This window comes from Silene latifolia, chromosome 5, assembly GCF_048544455.1.
Source record: "Silene latifolia isolate original U9 population chromosome 5, ASM4854445v1, whole genome shotgun sequence".
Lineage (NCBI taxonomy): Eukaryota > Viridiplantae > Streptophyta > Magnoliopsida > Caryophyllales > Caryophyllaceae > Silene > Silene latifolia.
The window spans coordinates 33,281,640-33,293,880 of record NC_133530.1 but is presented as its reverse complement, the minus strand read 5'-3'; the positions used below and the strand labels follow the sequence as shown (position 1 = coordinate 33,293,880).

The 12,241-nt window shown below is 37.0% G+C and overlaps 1 protein-coding gene across 1 annotated transcript; it reads left to right on the top strand.

Annotated features, from left to right (window-relative positions):
• The first annotated feature begins 677 nt into the window (after nt 1-677).
• On the top strand, nt 678-2,164 carry LOC141655194 (U-box domain-containing protein 33-like). The gene is made up of 3 exons (XM_074462285.1): nt 678-798; nt 1,009-1,295; nt 1,982-2,164. Exons 1-3 carry the CDS (start codon nt 678-680, stop codon nt 2,162-2,164), a joined length of 591 nt encoding a protein of 196 aa, XP_074318386.1.
• Nucleotides 2,165-12,241: the final 10,077 nt, after the last annotated feature.

The following is a 12,241-nucleotide window of genomic DNA, read 5'->3' as shown; positions in this document are numbered from 1 at the left end:
CTTAGGTGGTTTGAGAAAGATTAATTTGGGCTGGGTTAGTATTGGGTCCAACAAAGTTTGGGCTAGCTATCGCTTATGAGTTCAAGCTGATCTGAGATCATTTTGTAATTATTATGTTAAAGTCAAATTCATATCTTGGGTCAGGTTATTTAGGTAAGTTTAATCGGGTCGCTGTATGTGAGTTGTGACCCACATGTTACCCACATTGTCTTAGAAGTAAGCAGTTTAGTTTTAAAAGTGAGGTAATTAGACCGTTTTATATGAGGTTTTTTGAACTTTTATATTCCATACTATTCACTATTTCTTCCATATTTCTTTAAATGGATTATTCAGTTTTTCTTTCCTTTTCTTATTTTGAAAACTTTTACTCTTATTTTATTCATCCCTCTCTCTTATTACCAAACTCCACTCAACTTTTACTCTTATTTTATTCATCCCTCACTCCTATCACCAAACCCCACCTAACTCACAATTTCTTATTTAATTCGTAATTATTCATTCATCTCTTCAATTCACAAACCCCACCATCTTTTTTTATTTATTCTTTAATCATCTCCTAAAATCTTATGCCGACATCAAGGGGAAGAAAATAACGAATATGAGGGAGTAGTTAATGACATTAGTTAGTTTTATGTGGCTTTCTCTAATGTAAATATGTTTTTGTTTAATTTAAAATCATGGGGTCTGATTTACTGAGTACCTTCCTAATGGAAGCCTTCAGGACCGACTCAACTGCAAGGACAACTCTCCCTCATTACCATGCAAACAAGAATCCAAATAGCCATAGAGTTATGTTCAGTGCTTAACTTTCTCCATTCCAGAAAACCTAAAAGCATTGTACATGGTGATATAAGCCCTAAAACGTGCTTCTTGATGGCAACTTCGTCTGTAAGCTCAGCGGATTTGGTTCCAGCCGTGTTATCTCAAATGACGAGGTTGATTTCCAGATAGCATGTAAGACTGATTTGTACTCTTTCGGAATAATACTGCTATGCTTATTAACTGCAGCGCCTCCCTCCAGAATTGTGGAGAAGGTGCAATTTGCTTTGGATAATGATGATCTTTCTAACATATTGGATCATTCTGCTGGTCAATGGCCATTTGTCAGAGCCAAGCAACTGGTTCACTTGGCTTTGAGGTGCTGCCATGCGTTTCCAGACAACCGCCCTGACCTTGCTTCAGATGTGTGGATGTTGCTCAAGCCAAGTAATGATCCTTCTCGAAGTTTAGAAACCCCCCTTCGACTGATCAACGAAGACCGAATACCGTCCTATTTTATCTGTCCGATCCTGCAGGTTTGTCTACTTGAACCCCATTATTTTAACATCCATCTGTGTTAAACTCTGGTCACTTGTAATAGCGCAAGGATCACTAGTCTGGTAAAGAGTCAAGTCAGTTTGGATTTTAGGTCAGATTGAACTGATTCCCTTCAGGTTTGTGTATACCTTGGGTATGGTATTATACTTTTTCGAGCCTTATCGTGTACTGATTGGGTGGTTACAGGGTCAGGTTATTTGGGTCTCAGACTCTGAGTTGGGTCATTGCAGTTCACGTTTATTCAGGTATTTGTCAGTTGTTATGTACGAGTACTGTATATAAACTTTAGTGTACTTTCAAATTACTCAACTTGAGTCCTCCGGTCATTTCCAATTGAGTCTTTAGTTGTTTCGAATTAGATAATTTGGACCAGCTTAGTATTGGGTCCATCAAATTTTGAACTATGGCTTGCGCGTCCATTCGGATCAGAATTCATTTATGTAATTATTATGTTCGTGTCTAGTTCGTACCTTGGATCAAGTTATTTGGGTTGACTTCGATGGGATCACTGTATGTGAGTTGTGACCAACATTGTTTGAGAAGTAATCAGCTTAGTTTTAAAACTGTTGCTAAGACCGTTTAATGTGTGTTTTTGAATTTTTGTAGCGTCTTCTGTGTTTACGACCATCTAACTATTTGATGCTGGCTTTGTTTGAGCTTGCAGGAAATAATGCAGGACCCACATTTTTCAGCTGATGGCTTCACATATGAAGGAGAAACGATCAAAGTCTGGTTTGGCGGAGGCCATGATACATCACCAATGACTAATCTAAGTCTTGAAAACCGTCATCTTACTCCAAACCGTGCGCTACATTCTGCAATTGACGAGTGGCAGCAAAAACACTGATGTGTGTATCTCTTCTCCAAACCGTGCACTACATTCTTAAGGTTAAGGCTACCACGACTACATTTTTAGTCGGTATCATCCGTATCCATGGCACAAAGCGAATTCAATAGCTGGGAAAGTGGTTCCGATATCAAGGCTAGAACTGATCCGAAGTAATTATTACTCCGTATCATGCATGCTCTTGAACTAGTCTAGCAAAGCTCTGTAAATGATAGATTGTTGACAGGAATCCCTAAATCATTAGTTTGCTAAGAGCTAATATAAGTTGTAAATCATGTAATGACTTGCACAATTTTTGTAAATCCTTCTCAAATTATTGCTCCTTTTATTAAATTTATTTCAATAAGTTAGAAGAGAGATTGAGCGAGTCATTTATTTTAGGGATAATGGATTCTATGCAACAATAAACATTGTGGGCTAATATTGCTTCAAAGCCAAATTTTCAACACAAATATAATCCTACAACCAGTTATATAGTAGGATTAGTAGCATTGTACAACCGCCTCAAAGTTGTTGAGCTATTTTACAAGTTATTGAGCTATTTTACGAAGTTATTGAGCATAATAATTATTCTGTTAAGCTCAATAACTTTGTATCATAGCTCGATAATTTTGTTAGTAGAGCTCGATAACTTTATAACAAAGCTCAACTACATTGAATAAGTTGTATATACAACCAGTTGTATAATACAATAACTGAATTTTCAAATGCAAAATTTTTTAGTTCCATCTTCTATTCAGTATTCACAAAGAAATTGATAAAATTTATGGGCAGACCTGACAAATAGGTTAATTGGATCGGGTTCGTTCCTTTAGGTGTGACCGAAAGGGGTCAGTTGATCACCGCCGTCTCACGACAAACCCCAATTGATAACTAATTAATTGTATGAGATACAATTTGTTTAGTCCCTTGATTTATAGACTAAGAGGTTAGTAAATTATTTTTAGAGAGATTTCGAGTTGCGAACTCGAGAAGCGGCAGTTATTATATAATTATGCGATAATTAAATTCACTTATAAGGAATTTATGACTAAATTGACAAGATCTCTCACATAACTAAAATTGAGATTAGCCTTACCAATTAGTAACACCTATGAATCTCTTGTTCATTAGAGCCACGCTCGCCCAAGCGGGGTGTTCTCTTTTTACCTTGGGTAAGTAGGGTGGTGTTAGAACACATTGGATTGATGATGCTAAGTCCCTTTGTTATTTGATTGTTTGCTCTTAGTTGAAATAATTAGTGATTGAAGCAATCAAATGGACTTTCAACAATGATTCAAGATGATCAAACTAATCAAGGAAGTCAAGACAATGATATTTTCTAAGCCTTAGTCGAAAATGTAAGAGTAAGTGCAACATTCTCATTTAAGTCAAGTAACGGCAAAACCATGCAACAATACGCTGTACTGTGGTTTCTGGTACTATCATACGTTGGAGGATTTCGACCAAAATGTTTTAAGTGTCAAAACTTTGCAAACTTTAAACCTTAAACATTTGAATTTTCAAAAGCTTGAAAATAATCTGAAACTTTGGAGTCACAAGCCCACTTGACTAAACCTCTAGATTTGTGCAAACACCTTTTACTAAAATGGCAAAGAAGACTTGTCAAACTTCTAAAGTAAGAAAAGCTTTTTGTCATTTTGGTAAATTGTCACATGTTGAGTGTAGTAGCTTAAGTTTTCTGATTTCTTAAGCCCCAAACCTATAGTCTAACACTTACCATCACTCAAAGCTATCATTTTAATATTGGATTTAATCTTTCTAAGTGTTACTTACCTAAGACTAAATCCACTATAAATAGAGTGTTTTAGTCACATTTATTTCTTAAGACTTCCAAAGCATTTATTGTAAAAACCTTGCAAATCATTTGTGCATTTAAAGCCTTGTTCTTCAAGTGTTTGCAAAACGTTTTTCTGATTTTAAAGTCTTCAAATTGTTTTTCGTAAAAGCTGTAAAACCTCCATGTATCAGTTCGCTGTACTGTGACATAATGAGTTTGTTCCATGATTCTCGTGTTGGATCTTCATTGCGATCTCCATGTTAATTTAGTGAACTCTTGAGATTCAAGATTCTGTAACACCTTGAGATAGAACCCATAAACTCTTAAAGCGGAGTAGCTTTAAGTTTGAGTGTAACCGGAGTAGGTTGGCGAGTTATTTTCATTGTAAGGGGTTTAGTAAGTTTGAGTAAATTTCTAAACAAGCAATAAAATAACGGTTGGACGTAGGCCTCGAAGTAGAGACTGAACCAATTTTTAAAATGTCGTTTGTTTGTTCATTTAGTTTTACGTTCTTACACTTCGCTATTTCTCACATGTACCTAATCAAGTTCTGTGTCACAGTCACCTATACTGTGACATAGAACTGCTGTACCTTCGTGTGAACTTACATTCAATTAATTTTCTCAAGTCTTGTACTTCAATATTCTTAGCTTAGAGTAATTAATTAACTAAGTTAAGGATAAAATTTTTAAAAGGTACACCTAATTCACCCCCTCCCCCTCTTAGGTGTTAATCGTTCTTAACTCTTCAGGTGGTAAGCGGTTATCACACGCCAAAATTGGTTGGACTCAACGGGATATAAGACGGTCTTGTGTTCCGGGGCTAGTAGATGAATTTGAGGAAATTCGTCAACCAAGAGTTCTAGAGGTAGTCAACGTGACTTACCGAATTTACGCAATTATGGGATGTTTCGCCCAAGCGATGCTCATTTTTGTTTAATATTTGGGTCTTGAAATTACTTATATAATTTAGTGGGAGGTCATTATATAAATGCTAAAACTTGCTAAACACGTTTTTACAAGTAATTTTTAAAACAATGAATGTTAATTTTTCCTTTTTGTTGTAGCATTTTAATTCGCAATGGCAAATTCATCAACTCCATCGACTACTTCACTAGGCAAAGATTCATGGCTAAGGTCCGTAATGGACAAATGTATTTTAAAAGATGACGGTAGTAACTTTCTTGAATGGGAATCCAACATCAAATGTGCCGCGTTGTCCGACAATGTGCTCACTTACTTGACCGATGCTCCTCCAATCGAGCCCGGTGCAAGAGCTTCATCGGCGGTGCGGACCGCCCATAATGACTATGTGAGGATGTTGAATGATATCAAGAATGTGTTGATATGGTCAATATCGCCAAAGCTCAAGCTATCATGCATTTCTTTAAATCCTTACGAGATATTCACTCGTATGATCACTATGTTTTCACAAACACCTAAAGTCCGTCAATATGATGTGGCGGCACGCTTATTTGAAGCTAAGCTTGAGAGGGGCCAAAAGGTTGGTCCCCATGTACTAAAAATGGTCGAATATGTTGACATCCTAGAGCGTCTAGGGTGTAAGATTCCTAAGACTCTTGAGGTGGATCGTATCCTTCACTCACTCCCCCACCAAGTTTGCCCACTTTAGGGTAAACTACAACATGAATGACATGGATAAGAGTTACCATGAAATTCATGCACTCCTCACCCAAGCGGAGAGGGATATGGAGGCTAGTGGGAGTGAAAAGGGAGATGTTTTAACCATGAAGTTAAAGAACATGTCTCTTGGAGTTAAGAAAGGAAAAGGGAAAGAAAAGTCCCAATTCAAGAAATCGTCAAAGAAACATGACAAGGGAAAGGGGAAGGCCGTTGAGAATGGCAATCCCAAGGCAAAAGGTGTCAAGCTCTCCAATGCCGAATGTTTCCATTGTAATGGGAAGGGGCATTATAGGAGGAGTTGTCCCAAATACTTGGAGGATCTCAAGGAAGGGCGTGTGACGCCTATTGGTATGATTTCCTCTCTCTATGTGATAGACGTTAATTATGCTTGTACTTCCACTTTGGTACTTGATACCGGATGTGGCTCTCACCTTTGTAACCATTTTGGGGTATAAGGGACGTGCAAGCACTAGCAAAAGGTGATGTGGATCTCCGCATGGGCAATGGAGCTAGAGTAGCCGCCGTTGCCGTAGGGGCCTATGTGCTCACTTTAGCTAGTGGTTTAGAGTTGTATTTAAATAAGTGTTATTTTGTACCAACTTTAACTAAGAACATCATCTCCATTTCCGCGTTAGACGCGGAAGGCTTTTGTTTTATGATTAAGGACAAGTGTTGTACTTTTTCTTTAAATGATGTGGTTTATGGCAAGGCCATTTCAATTGGAGGCATTTATGTTTTAAATGATGTTAATGACGTTTATCATATGGAAACTAAAAAGCTCAAAAAGGGTGATCCAAACGAATCCTACCTTTGGCATTGTCGTTTAGGCCACATAAACGAAAGACGCATTAAGAGACTTGATTCATCAAAAGTGCTCAAACCATTTGGTTTCAAATCTTATGGTACATGCGAGTCTTGCCTTTTAGGCAAGATGACTCGTGCACCTTTTGCGGGAAAAGGGACACGAGCTAGTGAGGTTTTGGCTCTCATACACACGGATGTGTGTGGACCATTAACCATCACCGCTAGAGGAGGTTTTCACTACTTCATTACTTTTTTCGATGACTTAAGTAGATATGGGTATGTCTACTTAATGAAGAACAAGAGTGAAGCCTTTGACAAGTTCAAAGAGTTTCAAAAAGAAGTAGAGAACCAATTGGATAAAAAGATAAAGACTCTACGGTCCAACCGTGGTGGTGAGTATCTAAATATTGAATTTGATTCACACCTAAAAGATTGTGGTATAGTATCACAATGGACTCCTCCTGGCACACCGCAATTAAATGGTGTGGCTGAAAGGAGAAACCGAACTTTACTTGATATGGTTCGGTCAATGATGAGTCTAGCTGAGCTTCCTAGTTCATTTTGGGGTTTTGCCCTCTTGTCTGCAGTATTTTCACTAAATCGAAGCCCGACTAAAGCGGCCGATAAGACTCCATATGAGATATGGATAGGGAAAGTCCCTCATTTGTCATTCATGCGTATTTGGGGTTGCGAAGCGTACGTTAAGATCAAGTCTGACAATAAGCTTGCACCTGTGTCCGACAAATGTCTTTTTGTAGGATATCCAAGGGAAACACGTGGCTATTACTTCTACAATAAACACGAGAACAAAGTGTTTGTGGCTCGTGATGCTGTCTTCCTAGAAAAGGAATTTATTTCTAGGAGACAGAGTGGGAGAAAATTTGAACTTGAAGAAGTTCGAGAGCCACAAACCGAGAATGAGGTAGAGGAGAACGTGGAGGATAGCATTCCCTCTTCCTCTGAAACGGTAATTATTCCTACAAAGTCAAGTAGGATTTCTAATCCACCTGATCGCTACCTTGGTAACATCGAAGAGGATGGTGTTTTGTTACTTCTTGAAAGTAATGAACCCACTACCTATAAATCGGCCATGTCTAGTCCCGACTTCTCGCTTTGGCTAGATGCCATGCGGTACGAAATGGATTCCATGTACGAGAACCAAGTATGGATTTACCTGAGGGAGTGCGACCTTTTCAGTGTAAATGGATATACAAAATTAAACTCGGCATGGATAAACATGTGGATGTTTACAAAGCTAGATTGGTGGCAAAAGGTTTCACCCAAGTTCATGATTTACACTATGATGAAACCTTCGCTCTAGTCGCTATGCTTAGGTCCATTAGGATAATCTTAGCGGTTGCCGCATTTCATGATTATGATATTTGGCAAATGGATGTCAAAACCGCCTTCTTGAATGGGATTCTAGAAGAAGAGATGTACATGATACAACCCGAAGGTTTTGTGGATACATCTAACCCTAAGAAGGTGTGTAAGCTCAAGAAGTCCATTTATGGTCTTAAGCAAGCATCTAGGAGTTGGAATCATCGCTTTGATCATGTCATTAAACAATACGGTTTCACTAGAAGTGTGGAAGAACCGTGTTTATACATGAATTTTAGTGGGAGTAAGGTTGTATTCCTTGTCCTATATGTGGATGACATATTGCTCATTGGGAATGATATTCCATCACTCACTTCCGTTAAGGAGTGGCTAGGGAAACACTTCCAAATGAAGGACTTGGGAGAGGCACAACGAATCTTAGGTATCCGGATCTATAGGGATAGGTCCAAGAGGATATTAGCATTGAGTCAAGAAGCTTATATTGACAAAGTTCTTGACCGGTTCAATATGAAAGACTCCAAGAGAGGATTTCTACCTATGGGCCAAGGGATTACTTTGAGCAAGTCACAATCTCCCTCTACCCCTAAGGAAATTGAACACATGAAGACCATCCCTTATGCTTCCGCTGTTGGGTCTATCATATATGCTATGATTTGCACTCGCCCCGACGTTGCGTATGCCTTGAGCATGACAAGTCGGTATCAAGCCAAGCCTGGTGAGAGTCACTGGATAGCCGTAAAGAATATCCTTAAGTACTTGAGAATAACTAAGGATTCGTTCTTAGTGTTTGGAGGAGAAACTGAGTTGTGTGTAAGAGGTTACACGGACGCAAGTTTCCAAACCGATCGGGATGACATGAAATCCCAATCCGGCTATGTGTTTATGCTAAATGGAGGAGTGTTTCTTTGGAAGAGCTTCAAGCAAAGTGTTACCTGGATTCTACAACAGAGGCCGAGTACCTTGCGGCGTCCGAGGTCGCGAAGGAAGCTGTTTGGATTAGGCAATTCATGGAGGGGCTAGGAGTAGTCCATTCCGCCAAAGATCCTATCACTCTATATTGTGATAACAGTGGAGATATTTTTCAAGCCAAAGAGCCTAAGTCTAGTAACAAATCTAGACACATTGAAAGGAAATACCATGTAATTAGAGATTATGTGAAAAGGAAGGAAATTGACATTTGTAAGGTTGGGACATATGACAATATTGCTGATCCTTTAACCAAGCCTTTATCAAAGGCTAAGCATGATGGTCATGTCGTTTCTATGGGATTGAGACGAGTACCAGATTTTCTTTAGATTATGGATATGTAATAATTGGATAGTGTATTTTTTATTATATATATGATAATCACATTCATTGTTTTCGTATTCATTCTTTTATGAATCTTTATTTAGTGTGACTAAATTTTAATACCTTGTTTATCTGAATAGGTTGTGGAGACAATATTGAACACTGTTCAAGTAAATAAGATGAACATTGTATTTTGTCCCTAGTCACTTAATGAGGTGACGTCTCGGAATGACTATATTGTAAGTCAATTGATGGTTTTTGAACACCATAAGGTCATATGTGATGACTGGTCGATTACATAGGCAGAGTGTGTGTCACTTTGCCGGACAGTGACCATTTAGAGAGTCCCTAAGTTCTATTATAGACGCCTGGTCGTGGCGGGGATCTCTAAGATGTTCTAATGAGTCGATTCTTTTGACTGGAGACTATTATCTGAGCAGCTGCAGTTTCCGAGTGACTTTGTTTTTGTCCTAGGTCGTGCCGTGAAAGGAGGCCAAAAGGGCATTTACTAGGTCACGGTGAGCTATATTGTGCAATAGGATAGATAGGGCATACAGGAATTGTCCACCTACGTTGGGTAACTATATCTCAAGGCCACTCGAGGAGTTAATGACTACAAATGCGTGGCCACGCTCGGAAGTAATCTGCGAGAGATTTTTCCGGTCAGGTAGTTACACTCCCGATCGAGAAAACCACTCGCGATGTGTTCATGTGCAAGTGCGACCTGAAAGACACCTTGCATTGAGTGGGAGATTAAAACGGACAAGAGAATTGGTAGCGCACACCTTGTGTCGGACAAGTGGGAGATTGTTGGAGTTAGTGTCCTCCACAATAGTGCGTTAACATAATAAATCTCAATAATAGAATATCATCAGATATTTAATTATTTGATCCTCGTCAGTTGATTAACGTAAATCGATAACGGTTGGCTGACTAGAGTTTGACGTTATTGTCGTGAGACGGCGGTGATCAACTGACCCCTTTCGGTCACACCTAAAGGAACGAACCCCAATTGATAACTAATTAATTGTATGAGATACAATTTGTTTAGTCCCTTGATTTATAGACTAAGAGGTTAGTCGATTATTTTTAGAGAGATTTCGAGTTGCGAACTCGAGGAGGTAGATTATTATTTAATTATGCGATAATTAAATAATAAGTTTTGGGAAACGGGTTTTAGTTAATTAATTGTTAATTTACTAAAATTGTACTAATTGATTAATGTGATTAATATTAGTACGTAAATAATATGGGTAGTGGTACACGTATATTTACGGAGTGAATTGGACGAATTAATTATGGAAGTATTTAAACATGACACGATATTTAAAATAAAAATTACACGGATTTGTGCGACAAATATAAGAACCAACATGGACCCGTATATGGTCAAGTTGACCGTGTAAAATAAGTGTAGTGGATGATTACTCACATAATCATTTTACCTTATTTTGTATACTACCATAATATGTATCTTAGACTAGATTTTGAATGTGATGTAAGATAAAATTATAAGACAAAAAATTGTCCACTTGAGGACTCCACCACCCGCCACTTTTCCCCCTTTTACACTCCATATTTGTTCACATTTCTACACTACTTCATTCTTACACTCTACCATCTTTTGCATGTGAACATTTCACTCCATCTCTCTACAATAATTCATCACTAGTATTCATTATATATTACTAAGATAAGTTAGTGATATTACTAATATTTATCAAGGGAGCAATATTAACAAGTTACTAGTACAAACTTGTTATTATTTTTGGGTTAGTTCTTGGGTGCAACTTGAAGGAGACTTTCCTTTTGAAGGTTTTCAAGGAGGATCATCCATATCATTTTAGCTCAAGAACATGCTAGTAAGGAGAATTAGTTTGTGCCCATTTTACCAAATATTCAATGTAAGGAAATTGTTCTTTCCTTTTATGCTTTCATATTAGCATGCATGTTACATAGATCACATAAACAACAATTTATGAGATAAATTAATTTTATTAGAGAGTTTAATATGGATCTATGATCTTTGAATTGGTATGATACCACTTGAAAGATCATAGATCCATATTAGACTCTCTAATAAAATTAATTTATCTCATAAATTATCATTTTGGTGATCTATGTAACATGCATGCAAAATCACTTTTAACATTTAAATAATATTTTTAAATGTACATAAATTTATCAAGAGCAGAATCAATTGTTTCGAAATTATGATTAATTAATTTGACTTTTATCGACTTTTATCTCATAAACTCAATAAACATGCAAAAATTCGAACCAACATTCAACTTTTTGCATACAATTAGTAGAAAACATGCATGAACTACCATAAAAAATCCATGCACCGAATAAACATTTAACTATTTTTAGTCAATTTTTCACTAAAATGCGACATTTTGACTCGGTTTTCTACCAAAAATCATTAAAAATAGCAAAATAACTTCAAAAATCAACCAAAAATTCCACAAACCTTTTGAGATCAGTAGGTATGCATGTCCTAAAAATTTCGTGCTAAAACCTCTTCTAACACAATTTTTGAGTTTTTATAAATTATCACATAATTCATTAAAATGCTTAAAATCAATATGCAAATTACAAGCCTAAGCTCTGATACCACTTGAAAGATCATAGATCTATATTAGACTCTCTAATAAAATTAATTTATCTCATAAATTATCATTTAGGTGATCTATGTAACATGCATGCAAATATGAAAGCATAAAAATGAAAGTATAAGGAAAAACAATTTCCTTACATTGATTTTGTGGTAAGAAGGGCACAAACTAGTTCACCTTACTAGCTTGTTCTTGAGCTATATGAATATGGAAGATCCTCCAAAAACCAACCTCCAAAGTAGAAGGTCTCCTTCCTTAATCCACCCAAGAACTTACACCCAAATAATTTTACAAGTATTAACTAGATACTAGTAAAATTTAACCCTTGATAATATGTTAATAATACTAACACTCTTGGTATTAATTTTGTTTTACTAACAACTTAGTAAAAAGATGCTTATTATTTTAGAGAGATGTTGGAGGAAAAAGTTCACATGCATAAGTGTTGTCTTGTAGTGTAGTGTAAAAAAATGAACAAAACAATTAGAGTGTATACATGTGAAAGTGGCGGGTGGAACTTAGTGGAGTGAGGGAGTGTACAAACTTTGTCTTATATTTTTCATCTTACATCACATGCAAAATCTTATATAAGATAACTTAT